At 37.0% G+C, this 23128-nt stretch overlaps 1 protein-coding gene and 1 long non-coding RNA gene across 3 annotated transcripts in view; both read left to right on the top strand.

Moving 5' to 3' along the window:
* The window catches only part of LOC139141146 (uncharacterized), a 164196-nt gene that overhangs the window by 39031 nt on the left and 102037 nt on the right, over positions 1-23128 (top strand). The window contains exons 16-20 of one of the 2 annotated variants that reach the window (XM_070710753.1): positions 3083-3193; positions 4370-4539; positions 4978-5100; positions 5312-5394; positions 5912-5952. The exons of the other annotated variant lie outside the window; for it this stretch is intronic. Of the exons in view, the coding sequence (XP_070566854.1) occupies positions 3083-3193; positions 4370-4539; positions 4978-5100; positions 5312-5394; positions 5912-5952 (528 nt within the window). The remainder of the gene's footprint in view (positions 1-3082; positions 3194-4369; positions 4540-4977; positions 5101-5311; positions 5395-5911; positions 5953-23128) is intronic. 2 annotated transcript variants of the gene reach the window in all.
* LOC139141149 (uncharacterized) lies at positions 6169-21395 on the top strand. Its single transcript, XR_011554140.1, has 3 exons — positions 6169-6255; positions 6553-6652; positions 8392-21395. It is a non-coding gene; the product is annotated as an uncharacterized lncRNA (long non-coding RNA).

The following is a 23128-nucleotide window of genomic DNA, read 5'->3' as shown; positions in this document are numbered from 1 at the left end:
GGTCTCGAGCCCTCTTGTTCGACCAAACTGAAATTACCTCTCCCACTTTGGCTCGTCCAGTGGGTGTAGCAAGGGTCGTGCCATCGCCTAGGAAACGGAGGGTGCATTAATTGTTGCATTTCGATGCACATTTTGATTATATTCAGAAGATTTTGTGGCAAAAACTCAGAAGCATTAATATTCACATCTCACTTATTCAAGACTGGCTGAGAGCAGCACTCCCATTCAGTTAACATCATTACGCCATTTATTATGCCAAGAAAGATGAAGCCAAGACATTTTGCCCTCCCTGGTCTCAGCCAGAAATGGTTATACCTTACAGAGTTTTTTCCCACGGAATGAAAACAAATGTACTTGGGCTGAGGCCCAAGTACAATTATATGGTAACAAACGCCCAGGGGTTTTTTTGTCGCCTATAACGGGTAAAATACTTAATTTTAGTCAATATTACAGTCTTCTTGGAATATAAGTTATAGAGATATGACAAGCCATCGTGGCCCTATTAGAAAAATAGTGGTATTTTTTCCAATTGACGATGCATTTCAACCTGATATTATACAGGGCTCAGCCCTTGGTGTCGCGCCAGGGGTTAAGATTGGCCACAGTTACGAGTGTACTTATACATAGCCGCCGCCGCGTAGTATGCATGCATACTACGCGGCGGCTGTTATGTATAACTACACTCGCAACTGTGAGATTGGCAATGCTATTTGTATTGATTCATGATAAAATAGAATTAATTGTTACTTCATATACGTTTGTATGACAACTATGCCCAGTTTCCTCTGATGAAAGCAGTTCACGTACGTAGCCTACACGACGTCAAACCCTTCTGTAACGTGTACAAATGTTGTACAAAAACTGGCTATTTTTACCATGATAACAGCCTATTGTGTTAAACAAGGGACGTATTATGCCATCGTTATCATTACAATGGTAACCGCACTGCCCACCTTCCACTTGCAAGCTGAAAACTAGAGCGTTCTTCTAAAAACTGGCAATTTTTGATTCTAGTTATTCACACAGGGGGCGCTTTTCTAAAATTCAACCCCAGCATTCTTTGCGTATGCCCGCGTTCATATATACGACAGTTTTCTCTCATTTTCTATTTTTGATGCGTGATATTAACGATATTTTGTATCAGCGACAAGGTGGATAATAACACTAACTGGCTAACAAAAGATATATTTTATAAATGGCATGTTATAAAATAATAATTTGCTCGTTTTGTATTTGTTTATTTACTAGTACTCAAACAAACATGGCGGCGCCATAAAGGTAGGGTACACTTCCGGTTAGTCGCATTGTATATTATGAATATGCGCGTGCGTAGTCAGTAAGCCGCTTGCGCGACTAATATTGAGGGAATTAAGGTTTCATAGAGCTTGTTATCAAACAAGTAATTTATACTGTCTGCATTCCTCTTATCTGTGCTAAATAGTGAGCAGTCTACAATTGAACATTAACCCTGGTGATGAATGCAGCGGTAATAGTGCCTAGAGTTCAAAAGTTAATTTAACAGCAAAATCAATTTGCATCTCTTTTCCGAAAATCAAAGAATATTGAATAGCTTAGCCCGATAGCTTTTTCGTTTGTTTTATAACAATGTTTACACGCCAAGCCTAGACGAATATTACATTTCGAGTTTGAATTTTGCATTTTGCATTATGAATTTTGTATTTCAAAATTCAAAATTCAATACTTGGAAACGAGGCTTACATACAATATATATATATATATATATATATATATATATATAATATAATATACATATATATATATATATATATATATATATATATATATATATATATATATATATATATATATATATATATATATATATATATATATATATATACACATCTTAGGCTTCTAGGCAATACGCCCAGCATTAAGAATCTCAACATAGCCTGTTTATGACTAATGGCCATTGTTATGGTTGAAAAAGAAATTCAAATTCACAAAAGAAATAAGATATTGCATGGCATGTAAACATCCTCATTGTTACATGTTACTGATAAACAGAATAAAAAAGATATCGGGCTAAACTATTTAATATTCTTTGGTTTTTGGAAAAGAGGTGAAAATGGAATGTGTGTTAAATTAACTTTCTAAATCTGGGCATTATTACTTTTCATAAATTTTGCTGCATTCATCTTTGGAATTAACGTTCAATTGTCGACCACTCATCATTTAGCACAGATTAGAAGAATGCACGCAGTATATAATATTACTTGTTTACTAACAAGCTTTATAAAACCTTAGTACCCTGAATATCAGGTTTACAAATACGATATTAGGTAAAATGGTCACTTGGAAAATTACCACTATTTTTCTGTCAGGGTTACGATTGCTTGTCATATCCCTATCATTTGTACTCCAAGAAGATTGCAGTATTAATTAAAATTAAATATTTTACCCGTTGAAGGCAACCCAAAGAAACCGCTTGGCGTTTGTTATCATATCAGCACAAAAAAACCATGCCGCTGAAATTATGTGCTCACCAGATTAATACCTTTCGTGGCCCAGATCACAAACAAATGCTTGAGATCAAACCATGAAATGAGAAAGCATCTTTGATGAAGAAGTCAAAACAGTTGTGAAAAAACAGCCATCATAAACGTCCGACCAAGATGGCGCTTGTCAAGCCTCGTTTTGAAGTATTGAACTCTGAATTTTGCATTGTGAATTTTGAAGAACCCTTTACAGCCATCGTAGTAAAGTGCGGCGTGGCTTTGTTGCAACGTAGTTTTTAAATTCTTTTTATAAAATCTACTTCAAAAACTTTCACCTCTGTAAAACTTACACCTCTCGAATAAGAGGAAAGAGGAAGTTTTCATTTGGCTAACTAAATGCGGTCTATATTCTATTATAGATGAGGATATAGCACTTTTAACGATTTCATTGGAACCCACATAAAAAGTCGAACTATAGTCATAGCCGAGGTGTTTTTACAGCGTGTCATGTGAACCTTCTCAACCGAACCAACATGTTATGTCATATACTAATAACTCAAATTTCAAATATATTTTCTTTCGGTCATACTGATATTAATCCCCTGATTTTCAATGACTTACAGGTATGAGCACCTCTACGTTGTATCGAGACTTTTGTCATGAAGTGCTGTGTCTGTTTGAGCTGAAGGGACACCCGAATATCATTCAATTTTTTGGATTTGTTACAGCAGGAGGTAGGTCTCATGTCACTAAACCCTCCTTTAGCGTTCTGTCTGCGGAACGAAAGTGGTATTTGAAAGTTACTTAATTTTTATAATAATCGGCGTGGTTAGATAGGATTCTGCTTCTGGGAAATATAATTGGCCATAGTAGGGATATATCAAGCTGTAAATCATTAGTGAGACCGGGCTAAGTGAAGAAACAAGCTCGTGCATTTTCTATGTCATCGTACGTTTTTTTATTATCTTATAAATTGTTTTCACAGAAAGTTATTGTGTTCATAATGTTATCGTTGTTGATGCCGGTCCAAACTTGTGATGAAAACCACAGACAAATATAGACAGACTGGTAACGCGGCATGCGTTTTGTTCCATGGTCGTCTCAGTAGGCTATTGCCTTTTCATATTAAAATGAGCTTCAAAGGTGTTAAACTTTTTGGAGACTTTGTTTGTGGATGATAATTGCACGAGATTATGTGAAAAATACGACGAGATGGCATCGTGCTGCCAGTCGCGTAGCAACCATAGTTACTTTTTGAGCTCTCAGGGCAGAAACACTGCTTCACGCCAATCAAAACATAACACGCCAGAAGTTTTATAAACATGTCCTTCCTTGACGAACGTGTAAAAGACGGTATGACTGACCGTAAACCGTTGAGTAAACCAGACAGTATCGATAAAAGACTTTCAAATTTGGTTCAAACACACTCATTATATATTCATAAAAATATGAGAGGAATTTTTAAAATGGTAAAACTCACTTTCCTTAAGCTCAAAACACTCCCGTTTTAGTCAGCACGCCAATGCCGCTAAGCACCACACAACAACAACAGCACAAACTTTGCCGAACATACTTCCGCTTAACAATTGGGGAAAAATCCGAAAATTACCGAAGGATGCATGGTAGGCACTCTTAGGAAAAGAGAGGCGAGAGCAACCTGGGGCGAGGCGAACATAGATGGGTTACGTAACCGCTTCACGCCTTGAACAATACCCGTTACAAGTCCGTTCTTTTTTTGTCTGTGTGAAAACTTATTATTTTTGCTTTCAAAAGTTTTACGTAAGAATCCTAATACTATACACTCATTACAGTAATATTTAATTACGCCAGTGCTATAAAAGCAATTCATAAACCCCTTTTGTGAAGTTCGATTAATTATTCTTTTCTCGATGCAATATGTGATTTTACAGACCCGAAATACATCGTCGTTGAGTACGCTGCCAACGGCGACTTGTTGAATTACATCAAAAGGTTGCAGGAACAGGACGGCGCTATGAGGGTCACAGCTATTGAGGAAGGACGGCTGTTGAAGTTTGCGAGGGATGTGACCTTGGCCATGCAGTATATGGAAGTGAAAAAGGTGCTAAAACACATACGTTTAATATTCATACCATCTTATGACCGCGAAAATACTTAAACGAAAAGTTAAAAAAAAAAGATTGTAGGATATTGTTATCACCAGGTGACGCGAACTTGACAACTTACTATATTCTCTCGTTTTTGAAAAAAAAGGTATTGCAAATTTGAAGGTGCGAATCCAAGTGACGATTGTGTTAACAGTCCTTTTACATGTAATAGACGTGTACAAATCACGAGTCTTTCAAATCGCAAATTAATAAATATTCAAATTTGAAAAATTCACAAGAGCTCTCAGTCCTAGACTATTCCATCTCTGCCTCCCCCCCCCTCTCTCTCTCTCTCTCTCTCTCTCTCTCTCTCCGTATAAGCAAATTAATTTGATTTACAAGTTACGAAATTTGTTTTATCCCGTGTTTCATTTAATTTGTTAATCTTACAGTTCGTTCACCGTGACTTAGCATGTCGCAACATTCTCATCACGGGTGACTACTGTGCCAAGATAGGTGACTTTGGCATGGGTCGGGACATTTACGAATGTGGCGAATACTACAAAGTACCCTGGGTAAGTAAAGCATCATAACCTTTGATTAATAAAGATAATTATACTCGTTCGATCCAAATAGAGCTATTCTGCTTATATCAGGTCACCATTCAACGTTATTACATGCCACATATGAAACACATGCGTCAGACTCTATAAAAGACATTGTCATCACTATATAGTATAACACTTTTTGAAATCGACACTATTTTCTCTTTGGGATTTTGAATAGACCGAAGACCAGGGGCCTCTGCCATTGAAATGGATGCCTCCCGAGTTTCTCTCTAGTGGTCATTTCACCACAAAGAGTGACATGTAAGTTCATCAATAGTCAATGAAATTACTACTGAGTACAGCAGATGAATGACGTCATTCAGACGAAATTAGAAAATCTTCAGAGACCAACAATAAAACTCCGTGAAATTAGATGTTCGCGAGCGATTTCCGATTTATACAAGTTGGCCGGCGCTCATAATTTTTCTGCATAAGCTGCGCCGGGGCAATTTTCCCACTGTTGGGCATGGAAGTTCATCTTTTTTGCTAAGGGGGGACTGTAAAAAGTGAATGTGCTGGGAGGCATTTTTGTTCCCTTGTTTCGGGAGTTTGCCCTCTTAATTTTGTTCACTACATCTCGGACTAACAAAGAGGTAAAATACATCTGGTCACATTTACCTCTCAAAATCGGCTGGTTGGCTTCTCTGGAGCTGAACTTTCCGCATTAAACATGTCGCTTCGCAATATTTGCATATTGGTGATAGACGGGAGCTATCCACTCTCTACCGTGACATCGATTTCTTTTTAATCATAATTTACAAATATTGCTTTACTTCAGATGGTCCTTTGGCGTACTCCTCTGGGAAATAGCAAGCATTGGTAAGGTACAATTATATTGATCTGCCTACTTCGAATTTTGTGTTTTGCATGATAGCAAGCAACTGACAAAATATGATATAGATATTACACCTTGGTTAAATCTACATATACAGTGGCTGATAAAGTCAGCAAAGTGCAGAATGGTTTAGCAAATCTATGTCCAATACCATTACAAACGATTGACTTGTGCATATTCATGTTACTAGGAGATACTCCTAAGAATGTGGGAATGCAAATGGTTATCAAGCTGATCGTGGAAGATCGACGTAGACTTGACAAGCCAGATAACTGTACAGACAGACTGTGAGTACCAAGGGATAACTTTATTTGATTTGTCGGATTTTAAGATCTGTATGCTTGAGCAGTAAGTCAACCAAAGATGAATTCAATTGCAAACTATTACGGAACTTGTACACAGTGTTTTATAAGTGAGGCTATTGCTTTCTATTTCAACACATTTTAGAAATAGAACTATGCAAAGACGTTTTGCAGAACAAAATAATGATGAACTTATCTATATATAAATTAAATCTACTTAACATTAAAGCGACACTTGTCTCACATCATAGTCCATAACTCACTATCTGTGGCTTCCTATAGGTACACCTTGATGCTCAGTTGCTGGCATTGGGATCCAGTGCTCCGCCCTACGGCCTCGGAGTTGACAGAGCAATTAGACCGTCTCATGTCAAGTAAAGATGTAAGTGTCATACACACGGATTCTTTTTAAAAGGGCGAACAGACGGCGAGAGAGAGGTACGGTCGAGCATTGGCAGGCAGATGGAAAGCTGTTGATTTAAAGTGGATAAAGCTTGAGAGACATACTATACCATAGGTACATGATGGGAGAAAGATACAGGTCAGATAGGAAGAAAGAGATAGACAAATCAGATGAAAATAATGTGACAGACCGGTAGGAGAAGAGATATGAGAAGAGAAATACAAACAAATAACTATACAGAAAAATCATGATACTGTACCGAATGCGGTATTTTGCGGGTTGCGGGCTGCAACAAATTTTCTCTTGGTTAATGTATGGTCGTTTGGCTGTCAAACTTCCATGAAACTCAGTTTTCTCGCATTTGTGTGAGATGCATGATAGCGTGTGTGCTAGCGTGAGTGCTTCACGAACTCTACGGCGAGTGGAGAGGGCGCAGTCAGAATTGTAACATGCTTAGCTCGGTTATTGAACCAATCTTTTTCGAGATTGGGGATTTAGTCGAGCGGTTTGTCTGTTGTCCTCTGCGCTAGGTGATTGGGTGCCGTGCCTTGTGGGTTCGAGTCCCGGTTGATACCATCGTATTTTTCGTTAACGAGACAATATTTCTCATGTTCCTTTTACTAAAGCTGCATGTTAATAGGGGAGTTTCATATTTTACAATGTATATCGTTGGCCATGTTTTCATTTCAGTATAGGCTTGTAAGCCTATTGTTCGGGATTTTGGCAATTTTTGCGACAAAAAGATTACAAAGTCATACTGAACAAAGGGGACGTAATATCAGCAGCTGTGGAAGCTAGGCCAAGCGTTGTGTGCGAATTTCTGGAATAACGGGAAAGGAACCCTATACATCGTTCATATCTTGGTTGTTTGTGTATAATTTCTGGTAGTGTGCATTTTACAATGGGATGTTTCGCTGTCTTCTGTAAAGAACCGATCAGGCACGGCGAGACAGCCGTAATCTGCGTGTCACTGCAGTCTGCCACGTAGTGTGTTAGTGATTATAGGCCACTCGCCATATGTGGTTTGAGGCCTGTAGCCGGTAACACACAGCCCTGCCAAGCAGAGCTATCTGTCCAGGTAATCCGGAGTTGAGAGACTATACGTACAACACTACGATCCTTTAACGCTGTTTCGAAAGTTTGCCCATAATAGTTCATCAATCGCCTCAAGTTAAAATACAATTTCTTATATTATAAGCTCCGTAATGTATCAGATACTTTACTCGAACAGCCATGTGTAAAATCGTGGGCAACAACAGGCAGCAACTGCAGATTATGAAACAACGATAGGTTTTAAGGGGTTGCCGCTGGTGGCGTACAAGGTTCTGATTATAAAATATCGTTATTGCCGTTCAACCGCTCGCGGGAAAGACATCATCGTCACTATTTCTTTTTCATCCAGGATTTTTATGTCCCAAATATATGAAGTGTTTGCTCGTTTAGGACTTGGAGTTAACCAAATTAGATTTGCTCATTTTTTCCACGTTACAGACATTCTACATGTGTGATAACATGGCAGCAATGATTTAACAGGCTTATGCCATATTTCTAAAAGCACACATTCAGAAAGGGACTCATCATTGTTAAACAATTCTTTTGCTATGCAATATTGCCCAAAATTCATAAAAACTATAGACCATAGGTCGCAACCCGCAAAATACCCACTTTGTCAGGCGTTGTCCGGAACTAATGAAATCCCATGACTATATTCGTTACAGGGACTGTTTGTCGACGTGAAACCTGACCATTTCACTATCTTTGAAAACAACTCGAACGTCAGTCTGCTGGAAATGGAAGTTGATGTCTGATCAAGAAAGCCAAGAAGGAAATGTTACTGTAAAGGTATAAAACGTCGTCTCTCCTATATACGATAGACAAATCTGTCGATCGTGCGTCGGTAGTATTTGAACTAAGTAGTTCTGTCCAGTACATTGTTAATATCCCTTTACAGTTTTAACGAAATCGTAATTCAAATGATCGCTATGATTTTATAGTTTTGGCAATGCCAGTTACATAGAAAACGAATAAAAAGGCTATGTAAACCAAGTTTGAAGCCAGTGAGCATCGTCCGGCATGATAAGCACTGAATCTGTATACTGTTTACATTTACACCGCTCCACACTGCACTCTTCACTGTGTTCATGGTTCGATTTGGAAATAAAAAAACGATGCATTTTCAATGGAAATGAAGAGAGAGATATTGCATCCCTACTGTCTATATCGAACTTGAAACATTAACTTTACATATAATGTCGTTCAAAAAGATGCAACACGTGAAATGCCAGGCATACAGAAAACGGAATGTTCATGCATCGACATCAACACCTGTTGCAGCGATCTGCATCGTATAAGCTGATTGATACGATAAGTAAATGTCGCTCGTAGTACAGCATTAATTGCGAACAACTTTAACAGAGTTCAACAATGTTATTCAAATGCTAATGGCGCGATAAATTTAATTTTCGATGGCTTCTTGAGAAGAGCTATGGTATTTTGGCGAACGGGAAAACTAGACGTACACGGGCGCTTGAAAAGTACAGTTGGCAAATATTGGAAGGTCAGTGTCGCGATGTCGAGAGGTGAAACCACATACAATGAATGAAAGTTGTCACCGATTACAGTCGGTGGATCAGAACTAGGTAGCTGAAATGTTAGATCAACGCCGATCAACGGAGACTCCACGGTCGCCATGATTGTTGGTCGTAGCTGACCTTTGACTGAGACTGAATGGCTCAGAGTCATTTCCGTGGATGCTACCGATGAAAGTTGATGACAGCTGCCCTTATTGGCCCGTTGATGGCTTGTTCGACGAGCTTTTCACGCTTGCCACGTGTACATGGCCACCGACGTACATAATATGTCATGTTTCAAACGCAGCATTATCTCGGAGTTTGCAAGTGTACTGAGTTCTGTGCATGCTTGAGGACTCAAAAATAATACATACAGTAAGGCATTATTATCGATATTGTACACCAATATCAAGATTTATCGTTTTATGTATTACATGTTTTATCCCATAATGTCCCTCCTTTTTAAATCCGTGTACCTAAAAATCCTTGAATTTTTATGCTTGCTAAGGAGCCGCAATGCTGGATAATTGGATATTTCTCGGTAATATCGGATACATTTTAGTAATAATCAGGGGGTATGACGTTACAAGATGCACAGGTTTTTACAAAAGCTATAATATAATTGTAGGTATATAAGAGATCGTTTCATAATTATTCTTTAAGATGTATATTTTCCTCTACAGTGTGGGATACAACGAAAGATTGCCCACATGACTAGACCTTGATGTTTATGCTACATAGAATTATTCAGGATCAAGTCATGATGTCACCAATTGTTCACTAAGCGGGCACCACATAACAAAACACAGATTTTTAAACTTTTCGTCCATTTTAGTTTCACAACAGTTTTTCTATTGCACTGTTTACACTTAATTTTGTGCTGTGTGAATTTAATGTGGTTACATTTTTTAGATTTACATTTCTGTCTTTATATTGTGTTACCTGGTCGAGTCAGGTTCGACTTTTACAAGCAGCCAGGAGTATTCATTTACGGAAATCTGTTTTCTGTATCAGTACGACTGTGATTTGCAGTCATTAATAGACAGTTTGTTCTTTATTTCATTTGTAGTTTAGATATCATTTCATCTGCATTCCTCAAGAGTGTCGGATACAACCAAAGGTCTCCCACGTGACTAGACGTCGATTTTGTGATACATAGAATTATTCAGGATCAAGTCATGTCACCAAGTGTTCATTAAGCGGGCACCAGAAAACACAGAAGTTTAAACTTTTCGTCTTTTAGTTTTACGGCAGAGTTTTTCAATCGCAGTGTTTACACTTGTTTTTACGGTGCGTGAATTTGATGTTGTTACATTTTTTAGATTTATAGTTATGTCTTTACAGGTTAGCCTTGTACAAGCAGCAAGTACTATTCATTTTCGGAAGATGTTATGAAATATGTTTTCTGTATCAGTACAACTTCGCCATTGCTTTTTGTACTCATTTGATAGCCGTGCCTGTTTTGATGCATTGCACCTCATGATATTTTCCACTAGTATCAATCATTTACTTCATAACAGTAGGCCACAGTACGGCGCGCCAAATGTTTCATAAATGTTTATGGATTCAGTGCAAAAATAAACTGTCTTTCTCGATTGAAATAAAATTCGGTGTCATTACGGAAGGAAATAAGTAAGAAAAGTATAATTAATAAACAAAAGATAGAAATTTCATTTAATACTTCATTTTAACTTGAGAATATTCTTTAAAGCGTAATTAGGAAATAAACAATTTTCAACGATTTAAAAAAGTCATACATCCATACTTATCGACATACATACACGTATAATACTTCGCGTAAAAGGTGCAATGAGTGCTGATTTTACAAAAAAAGTAAAATATGTTATACATTGGTACGTACACAAAAATCACAAGAAAATCACTAAAAACCCCAACTACCACTCTGAAAAAATATTACAAAAAATTGAAATGTGAACCACATACAGAAAATCATTATAAAAGAATCAGACAAAAAAGCCATGCATACATAAAATTATTTATGTACTTAAGAAAATTAAAAAGCAGTACGTCTCATAAAAAACGTATTATAGATAATCAAAAATATAATATGAACCACCAGCCGCTTTGACAGTAGAGAGAGAAAATCAGAGAAAATTAGAGAAAAAATTCGGCAGTGATGGCTCTAGACAAAAGTGGACATCATCTACTAAAAAAATAATACAAAAAATAAAATAAAAATAAAAATAAAACATGCCATCGACACAGCAAATACAAAAAACGTGTTGGCCTGTGAAAAGAAAAAAACAAATGAGCACTCGCCACAGCAAAAAAAAAAGAGAAAAGAAAACAAACGAGCACCAACCACAGAAAGAACCCACACGCGCGAAATTACTATTAATTTATTAAAAAAAACTCATGGTTCAGGTTTCCTTCGATCGATGAATTCCCAACAGCTGGGAATCCAATCACCACATACTCCAACGTTTGACGAAATATTAATTGAGCATTTCAGTGATAACTTTCACATCTTGAAACCTAGCCCTACGAGTATGGAGAGAGTTGTAACCTCCACAAATGTAATAATCATATCAACCACAACTGTAATAAAATGCACCCATAAATGTAATATCGCCCTTAAATGTAACAAAAATCAACCATAAATGTAATAAAAACACCAACCACAAATGTAATAAATGGTAACCATAAATGTAATAAAAAAGTCACCCATAAATGTAATACTTGTCAACCATAAATGTAATAAATCTATTTTGTCGTTGCAATTGAGGAATTAGCAACTCCACATATTATTCATATCTTAATTGTTTGCGTTTAGTGTGTTTTGCATATTTGAAAGTGTATCTTACGTTTCCCTGTTTTGTGTACAGAATTGATTGGTCATGGCTAGACACAGCTGTCATCTGAACGTCAGTGCAGTCTCTACTCCAGAGTGGGGAAGATTATATAACACTACGATCCTTTAACGCCGTTTTTTCGAAAATTGCCGTACTTTCTCAATCAATTGCCACAAATTCGTCTTCAGTGGATAAATTGTGTGGAAACATCAATAGATTGTCTGTATTTCTATGTTGTCCCACTTGAAGTTTGTTCCTTCACTAGGGATGCCAGGATGTCTAATTATTTCTATTGTTCTACTGTGTTCAAGGTAGTGTTCGTATTGTTTTTTACTAGATTGAAATATATGTTCTCGTCAACATGATTTGTGTCGTAAGTTTCTGTCATAAGGTTTTATATTTCTCTGTTATTTGTTCTGAGTCATCTGTCATAAACTTTGTGTGGTATAACTGGTTGACGAGTTATTTTGACGCTTCCTTATTATGTAATTATCAGTGACCAGTAAGTAAGTAAGTGACCAGTAAGTGTATAGAACTGCTGTTCCACTGCCATTATCTGACGGTTTGATCAGTACCTCGCCGTTTTCTGATAGCGTTCTCAAAGTATTCTATTATGTGTTTCGAAAAGGAAACCTACTTTCAGGAAAGTATGCAATAACATTACACTAGTCTTTTTAAAGTCATTATTTACTCAGGGCATTGATAAACAAATGATCACATATGCAAGTTCAAGTTTATTACATTTATGGTTGAGTTTTATTACATTTATGGTTAATTTGTTTATACATTTATGGTTGACTATTTTATTACATTTGTGGTTGATTTTATTAGCTCACTTGTGTGAACACGTGGGCTATTGTCATAGCGATGTCTGTCTGTCTGTCCGTGTGTGTGTTAGTGTGTGTGTGTGTGTCTGTCTGTAACACGATTGGAACTAAATTGGGATAATTGGATTGGCAAAATTTCTCAAGAATTTTAGAAATTTGTCTAATATTACACCATATTTGCCTACCATCTTTAAAATTTTATTCAAAATTTACGAAGTTGTTGAAATGTTTTGAGTAAGAATCAGTGCATGATAGTATCTAATGCAATATTGTTCAAACCTTATGAACAATATTCATATTTGAATGAAAATATGTAAGTTTGTCTGTAGTTTCTTCATTACTGAAACACTAGCAATAATCTCAGTTTGTCACTTTTCCTCGATCAAAATTACGTTTTTTGATTCATTTACAGTTAAGTCAGTCAGGGTCATTGAAAATGTGCCCTGACTCAATTTTATGTTTATGATGCCTTAAATTCACGAAAAAGTCAGGGGCATTTCAAAAGTGCTCTGACTCAAAAGTCGTCAATTAGAGAAAGTTTAAGCATTTTGTCTCATTTCCTTAGTAAATTTACACAAAAATGGACTTTTTACATGAAAATGAATCCGATGAAACGGGTATGAAATAATCGTTGTGTTTTCGTAGTTTTGTTCGATGAGAACAATATTTAACATTTTACACTATTCTATCATTTTGTAAAATTTCAGCTGTAAAAATTTCGATTTTGTTACATTTTCCTAATAATTACTCTCATCCAATTTTCCCAAAATAGTTCCAATCGTGTTCTGTCTGTCTGTCTGTCTGTTTACACGATAACTCAAAAACGCCTGACGGATTCAACTCAGATTTGGTACACAGGTACCATACACTACTTGCAAGAACTGATTAGATTTTGGTCAGTGTGGCTTGCATATTAATGAAGTTATGCAATATTGGTTTTTTTTCCGTACAATGGTTTCCCTATGGAGACTGTAATGACAGTGTAGACATATATCAAGAAACACTGCACGAAATTTCATGAAACATGCTACAAATGCTACAAATGCTACAAATGTTGATCTGATTGGTATCTAATTGTCCCATGAAGCATTGAGTAGTGTCAAGTTGATTAATAGCTCATTTGCATATTAAATAAAGTTTTGTATTCAGTGATTAAACTCTGAGAGTACTGTGCGAAGTTAATAAAACCTGCTACATCAGTGTTATAACAAATATCTGATTGTTCTGTTAAGCGTACTACTATTAATGAACCTGTTGTACAACACGTGAGCATATTCAGTTCATATCTGGTCCAGAATTATTTTCACCCTGCTATTACATGTACTGCTGTAATGGTTACCATACTTATTCTGAAGTCAGATCACAACGGTTCTTTTCCCTCAGATTCCCCTTTTCCTTTTATTTCACGACCTTGACCTAGGTTCTGGATACACTACAACAAATACCGAGTCAAAAACTCGATATTCATTTGTTCTCTTCCGACAAGTTTTAAAATAATGTACAACTGTTGTGAAGGCACTCAGTGTAGTACTAATATTTTTGCCTGGTGGGTACCTTTCAGGAGCCAAAAATAATTTGGTTTCAGTTCTACTTATTCCAAATATATTGAAAAACGAATGGCCAAAGAAACACCTTGAACAAAGGATATATTATAATCATCCATCATTCATGAATCTGTTAAAATCTAAAGGTAAGCTTGCTATTTTAATGTCATTTTTTGAAATTTTAAATATTTTAATTACTGAAATATCATAAGCTAGCTAGCGAAAATTTGAAAACCCTGACTGGTGTCACAAATAAAAAACATCCATACCAAGCTACCAACTATTAGGAAAAGCGCTTTCAGAGAACAAGCCAAGTGTTAAAGGTATACGTTCACTGTTCCAATTTGCCACAGTTACCATGGAAAGAGAAAATCTAACCAATCACAGATTTATGCGGGTGGCCGCTTTTTAAAAACAGCGCCCTCACTTGGACATTTTGAATATCATGGAATGCACATTTGAGCATAAATGGGCATACTTAGATTACAGGTATACAGGTATACCTTTAACAGACGACAGAAGGACAAAAGACGGACCGTCGGATGATGACAGGCGATGAATCTATCTGATAAGTTCTCCGTCGCTGACAGACGAGCTAATATTTGTTTACAAGTGAGCTATATGATAGCGGCAATTCATTGCACAAATCTGTTAAATAGTCTTGCTATCACCGCCTTCTTTGTCAAGCTGGGGGATCCAATGAATGACCTTATATATGCAAGGTGATGTAGTTGTCATAAACATGGTAAATGGCACTCCCTTAAGTAAAACACGCGCTTGAAATAGATACCTAGCATGGAAATCATGGAATAATCTAATGAGAAAACTGCAACCCATTGTGTTAGGGGACATTCGAGGATGTGGGTTCAAAATCAAAAACTATTTGAAGTGAAGAGGCAATGTCACAGGGCTGTTATAGAAAAAATATTTTAGACGGTTTCGGAAGATTTTCCAACAACCATCTAAAGAAAGTATTACTTCTATCATAAATGCAGCTGTGGCTTGAAGTAAGGTGGTGGTCATGTGTAAACACAACTTTGGAGCAAGGAAAATCCGACTATGTTGATTTAAAATCTAGATACACCTTACTACTCACATTGTCTGTCCTTCTTGCAGCATGTCCTGCTGTTATGTGTTTGCATAAGGGGGAAAATAAACATAGAAGAAACAAAACACTGGTAAGGAAAAAATCTATTGTGTTTCCATAAGCTGTCTAGAAATTAGGACAAGGAATATAAACAACTACATAATAGTGTTATTGCTATCTAACAAGGACATTTACTATGTAAATAATAACGTACGTTGAAGTGAAATGAATATCAAGCTGTTTCTCAGTGCATAGTTGTGAATGATACCGCCAAGTCGTTTACGATTAAAAAATCAATGCCTCTTCTTTATGGTTCATGTCAATTCATGGTATCGTACCTGTTTTATCAAAGGTGATGCATGATACATCTTGTACAAAGTCCACATGACGGGCAAACCTGTGAGCTGTAAATCATGTGTATTTATTAAGCGGGTTTGAAGTATACTGGTATGTACAAGCTTGCCCCATGACATGTATAAAGCTCTATGCACAAACTGCAGTAAAGCAGTGTCAATAATTGGTTAATAACCAACCTTCTACATTTTTCAGTGTAATAAACTCCTCGTTCTGTAGAACGTCTGTAGAACGTTCTCTGCATTGTCTTTTCATTGCATTTGCCTATCCGAAGACAGGAACGTATTCAAAGATGAGGATATTTGAGAAGATTGGGTCAGGAAGGGTTGACGCTCTTTTTGCGTGCTCGCTTCTGATCTGTCACGTATATCAGGTAGTATAAAACTTCAGTGCTCGCTTCTGATCTGTCACGTATCTCAGGTAGTATAAAACTTCAGTGCTCGCTTCTGATCTGTCACGTTTCTCAGGTAGGATAAAACTTCAGTGCTCGCTTCTGATCTGTCACGTATCTCAGGTAGTATAAAACTTCAGTGCTCGCTTCTGATCTGTCCCGTATCTCAGGTAGGATAAAACTTCAGTGCTCGCTTCTGATCTGTCACGTATCTCAGGTAGGATAAAACTTCAGTGCTCGCTTCTGATCTGTAACGTATCTCAGGTAGGATAATACTTCAGTGCTGTCTTCTGATCTGTCACGTATCTCAGGTAGGATAAAACTTCAGTGCTCGCTTCTGATCTGTCACGTATCTCAGGTAGTATAAAACTTCAAGACTTATTTACTTTCGCTTTGAACGCATTCACAGTACGAGTATATTGCACTCGTGCACGTATGCCATACATTAAGCATAGATCAAACAAAAATACTGATTGAGCGAATAGATTTTTAAAGATTGTTCATTTAAGGGGGATATTTGACCCCTTTAATGACTGTGCCGTTGAAACACAAAGTAACAGTGGGGCTAAACAATAAGAAGGGAAGTTATTTATGCTGTGATAATTCTCATGTGGCGTAATTGCACAGTTGTCGGTTCAGTAGACTTTATTATTTACTTATTGAATGAGATTGTCAAGAAGACTCAAGTCACCTTTTCAGGAGTTCGAGAGCGAGTGACAGCTCGTACTTTTAGATGTGAAATACGACTTTGAAAATTCGAACTGCCAAGGAAGTCCTGTATGTCTGGTTCTCGGCGAACATCTGCCATTGCAGATGCATGTCGGTGTGTCCTGCAATCGTTTGCAGATGGATCGCCAACAGAAGTGTCTCTCATAAAGTGATTTAAAGCTCAATCGAATGTTGTTGCTAGGCCCGTTTACATCCTTAAACCATAAAACGGATTCTTTCTACCGTTAGGGTAAAGGCGGTAGCTATTTTGCTAAGGAAAATGAACTTTCTGGCAAACACGATGAAAATTCGGTGTTTTCACGGTCTTCCTGTACGTATACGGGGTGGACGTGCGGGAACGACGTTTTCACTCAATATTTCACGTAATTGCAGACTATGCCACAACATTTTAATTGTAGAGGTGACCTGTCGTTGGTATGACAAATGTAGGAGTTGAAATAGGTCGTTGCCATGGGTAACATGACTCATTAAGGTAACAGGCTTTGTGTCAAGTCAAAAATTCTCCCTGGCCCACTGCTATGTATATGTAATATATAGGTGTCATATTCGCATAGCCTAAACTGTCAGAACTTATTTTTAATTTAAAAGTGGATTAGATCATCAACTCAAATTGTGTATAAAGTGTTTTCACTCAATTGTGATCCTGAGTATACTGATTTTATGAAAGATATTCTTCACGATAATGTGGTGATCTCAAATCATGGTGAAGACTCCGATGAATGCCTACGACACTATCTTTAATTCTTTAAATTGCAACTCAATAATATGAAGATCGAAGAAAACAAAGGTAAAGAAAACTTTAATCGGCGCAAGAAGGTTCCATTGATAATAATATTCATTTTTTTTCCTTTTGTCGCAAACAGGTGTTATCTAAACAAGTCTGTTCGACCTCAGGTTACGTCGTATACTAGTGAGTGGTGCTGGTTTTCAAACGATAAGTGGACTTACCAATATTTATTGAGATTGATCTATTCCCACAAGATATCACTTCGTGATTTCGACGAGAGGACTGAAATTGTGGAAACTAACTATTGTCGTGAATTTTGCCATCACTTTTTAGCTCACGTGTGTAAACAAGTGGGCTAATATCATAGCGATGTATGTCCGTCTGTCCGTGTGTGTGTGTATGTTAGTGTGTGTGTATGTGTCTGTCTGTCTGTCTGTCAGTTTACACGATAACTCAAAAACGCCTAAACGGATTCAAGTCAGATTTAGTACACAGGTACCATATGCTACTTGCAAGAACTGATTAGAATTTGGTTTGTACGGCTTGCATATTAATGAAGTTATGCAATATCGTTTTTTCCGGTTTCCCTATGGAGACGGTAATGACAGTGTAGACATATATCAATACAGTACAAAATTTTGTAATTAGTGATATAACTCCAAAATAACTTAACCAAATGTGATGAAATCTGCTGCAGATACTGATCCGACAGATATCTAATGATGGTGTAGAGCATTTAGTTGTGTTAAGTTAATTAAGGGTTCATTTGCATATTTAATGAACTTTGTAATTAGTGATATTACTCCGAAATTACAGCATTAAATTTGATGAAACTTGCTACAGATGTTGATCTGATAAATATCCAATTGTACTGAGAAGCATTGAGCAGTGTCAAGTTTATAATTAGCTCATTTGCATATTTCATGAAGTTTTATAATTAGTCGTATTACTCCGAAATAACTGCATCAAATGTGATAATAACTGCTGCATATACTGATCCGACAGATATATAACTATGTTTTAAAGCACTAAGTAATGTAAAGATAATTAAGGGTTCATTTGCATATTTAATAAACTTTTCAATTAGGTATATAACTCTGAAATTACGGTACCAAATTTTGTGAAACGTGCTACAGATATTGATTTGATAAATGTTTAATTGTTCTATGAATCATTGAACAGTGTCAAGTTAATTTAGGGTTTATTTGCATATTTAATGAACTTTCTATAGTAACATCACTCTAAAATTACAGCATCAAATTAAATAAAACGTGCTACAAATGTTGATCTGATGGATGTCTAATTGTCCCATGAAGCATTGAGCAGTATCAAGTTAACTAACAGCTCATTTGCATATTAAATAAAGTTTTGTAATTAGTGATTAAACTCTGAGAGTACTGTGCGATGTTGAAAAAAACCTGCTACATATAGTGATAACATATATTTTATTGTTCTGTGAAGTGTACTACTATTAATGAACCTGTTTTTAAACACGTGAGCATATTCAGTTCATATCTGGTTACAATTGTGGTTGATATTACATTTGTGGAGATTATTACATTTGTGGAGGTTACAAGAGTGTCCGGCTTTGGCTACGCTGCCTCCCACCTCGGAGGTGGGAGGCAGCGTAGCCAAAGCCGGACACTCTCGCCATACTCGTAGGGCTACTTGAAACCTAGCTCTCTTTGGCTGGGCCTGTACTGGAACCCGATGTATCGAACCACACATATAAACTGTGTAGAAACACAGGGAAACATAGGCAGAGTCGCTTGCATGCGTTTTGTTCCATGGTCGTCTCGGTAGACTATTGGCTTTTCATATTAAAATGAACTTCAATGGTGTTAAATTTTTTGGACGCTTTGTTTGTGGTTGATAATTTGCACAAGATTATGTGAAAAATACGATGAGATGGCATCGTTCTGCCAGTCGCGTAGCAACCATAGTTACTTTGTGAGCTCTCAGGCCGGAAACACTGCTTCACGCCAATCAAAACATAACACGCCAGCAGTTTTATAAACATGTCCTTCCTTGACGCACGTGTAAAAGACGGTATGACTGACCGTAAACCATTGAGTAAAACCAGACAGTATCGATAAAAGACTTTCAAATTTGGTTCAAACACGCTAATTATATATTCATAAAAATATGAGAGGAATTTTTAAAATGGTAAAACTCACTTTCCTGAAGCTCAAAACACTCCCGTTTTTGCCAGTACGTCAATTCTGCTCAGCACCACATGACAACAACAACACAAACTTTGCCGAACATACTTTCGCTTAACAATTGGCGCAAATCCGAAAATTACCGAAGGATGCATGGTCGGCACTCTTCGGAAAAGAGAGGCGAGAGCAACCTGAGGCGAGGCGAACATGGATGGGTTACGTAACCGCTTCACGCCTTAAACAATACCCGTTGCGACTCTGTCTATATTTCTCTGTGGTAGAAATCATGTAACGGCGAAGACAGAGCGGCTCGGTGGAAGGCCTGCAGTGGGTTCCTTGCCATACCGCGCCTAAGGCATCCATATGTTCGCAGTGTTGCTATAAAGGGTCATGGGTTGTACGTCTCGCTCGTGATGTGACCTGTGGACTGCCTGAAATTAGCTCAGTTAACTTGACTCTCTGAACTACTCACTGTTAACCTGGACGTTCTTTAGGTGATATTGCCCACTTCACTTCATCAAGTACGGTTTCAAGTAGCTCTGCGTGGCAGGGCCCAGCCAAAGAGAGCTAGGTATCAAGATATCAAAGATATCACTGAAATGCTCAATTAATATTTCGTCAAACATTTGAATAGGTGGTGATCAAATTCCCAGCTTTTGGGGATTCATCGATAGAAGGAAACGTGAACCATGAGTTTTTCGAATAAATTAGTTGTAATTTCGCGCGGTTTTTTTTTGCTGTGGCGAGTGCTCATTTTTTCCCACAGGCCCACGCGTTTTGTATGTGCTGTGTTCATGGCATTTTTTATTTTTTTATTTTTATTTTATTTTATTGTATTTTTTTGTAAATGATGTATACTTTTGTCTAGAGCCATCACTGCCGAATTTTCTCTGATTTTCTCTCTTTACTGTCAAAGCCGCTGGAGGTTCATATTATCTTTTTGATTATCTATAATACGTTTATTATGAGACGTAGTGCTTTTTAATTTTCTTAGGAACGCATTCTTTTTTTTGTCTGATTCTTTTATGATGATTTTCTGTATGTGGTTCACAGTTTTATTTTTTGTAATATTTTTTCCGTGTGGTAGTAGCGGTTTTTAGTGATTTTCTTGTGAATTTTGTGGACGTACCACTGTATAACATATTTTACTTTTTTTGTAAAATCAGCACTCATTGCACCTTCTACGCGAAATATACACGTAGATAAGTATGGATGTATAAATTTTTGAAATCGTTGAAAATTGTTTATTTCCTAATTACGCTTTAAAGATTTTTTCTCAGGTTAAAATGAAGTATTAAATGACATTTCTGTCTTTTGTTTTTTAATTATACTTGTCTTACTTATTTCCTTCCTAATGACACCGAATTTTTATTTCAATCGAGAAAGACAGTTTATTTTTGCACTGAATCGATAAATATTTTTGAAACATTTGGCGCGCCGTACTATGCCGTCTTTCAAAAAACTTGAAACTTAGTCTTTGTCATTTCAGATTGGCTAAATACACATTTGCTAAAAACCGTTTTGTGGTCACGTCTCTTTTCTTTGTTTTTCTAATCCATTTTATTGTCCCCAAAAGACAAAATTAATTACATTGAATGAAAATAATTACATCGGTATTAACATTACACAAGATCTTTAAATATTTACCAGTATTTGTAATGAGTGTCCTTTCCCATCACTTTTGCTTGGCAAGTGTCCGCTTTTCGTACAATACTGAAAAAAGATGTTAGCCCATCAAGTGAGGGTATTTTTCGTTTTGACCTACAATTGCAAATAATTTTTTTAATCAACAATACGCAGTATTTTAAAGCTTTCAACACTCAAAAGAGCACGTCAAAAGGTGACAACTCTATGTTAATATTACATTTGCTCTTTAAAGCTAATAAATGTAAGAGGCTCTCCTCATAAATTCCACAAAACGAGCATTTATCAGAATCAGTTATTCCATCTAGTTTTCGAGTATTTATTTGTTATAAGTATTCTACTGATTATCCTATATTGAAAATTACGTAATGCACAATCGTGTACAATGCGAAATGGTAAAAAGCATAAAATTGAAAATCAAAAGCCCCAAAAAGAAGTTCCCGCTTTCGTTTACATTTCAAAGGTTTCAAATGTTCGTTCATGAAGAGTTCAAGTATTATTTCATAACTCCTTTTGCATGTGGCTTTTGACAAGAAATCATTAGTTGATTGCCGTATTGACTGAGTAACGGGTTGACGTGTTATCCTCAGCCAAGACTTTGGGATAGCCCGAATCAGACCATAATACTTAAGTCGGTAGGGAGTAAAGTTGTATCTATTACACGATACATCGTATGATAAAAAAATCATTATTCTCGTCTGACAAATCGGAAAGATATACTTTTCCGATACCACTCCATATAAAATATACTCGTATTATAAACCCTCACAACGGGATTAAACCAAATACATTGACGTGAGGGAGGAAGAAGGCTTTTCTCGCAGAGGGTTTCAGACCAATTATACAGCTGAACAGCATACCAAAAATTATGACAAGAAAATTTCTTTCTCGCAAAATCTCTAATTTGCTCGGCGGAAAAACAAATGAGAGTAGTCGGACTAATATCTCCCCAACATGCTTCAAACATTTTAGACCAAGTTGAATCTCTGTTTTGTACTAGTCTCTGAACCCATGACGCATGGAGAGCTTGAACAAAGGACGGAAGATGTGTCATTCTCAAACCATCCATCTTATAGTCGCAACATAATCTCAACGTATTTATTTTGTCCTGCCGTTGTCTACATCTATACACTGTAGATCTACTTACTCCCATGCGCACGTTTTATTCAATCCGTCTCACCCCGACACTGCAAGGCATCCATCCCTTTTTCACAATTTCTACGCGCTCGCTGTATTTGCTCCGATCAAAGGGACTTTGAGCAACAGTTATGTAGTACTTAGTTCACTGTATGGGTTTATCCTTGCTCTATAGTAGTTGACAAAGCCAAGCAGCTCGTCAAACCACCAACACAAGAGGAAGCATTGGTGTCAACCACCTCTTCCCAATGCGATCGCATTCCTCTGAGGTTAACTTGTCACCCTTTTAACAACAGTATTTATAAAATCGTTTTCGAGGTTTTCTAGTTTAACTAAATCCTCCAACACCCGTCATATTTTTCTGCAACCCACCCTATCAAGGCATTCGACGTGATTCCAATCTAATGGACCGGCACTTTTGTTACTATTTACCCAGTCGCAGCCGTACAGCTGGCGCATTATCATGTCGC

The sequence above is a fragment of the Ptychodera flava genome, chromosome 9 (genome assembly GCF_041260155.1).
Source record: "Ptychodera flava strain L36383 chromosome 9, AS_Pfla_20210202, whole genome shotgun sequence".
Lineage (NCBI taxonomy): Eukaryota > Metazoa > Hemichordata > Enteropneusta > Ptychoderidae > Ptychodera > Ptychodera flava.
Note: the sequence above shows the minus strand (reverse complement) of the source record. Positions and strands in the feature narration are given on the sequence as shown.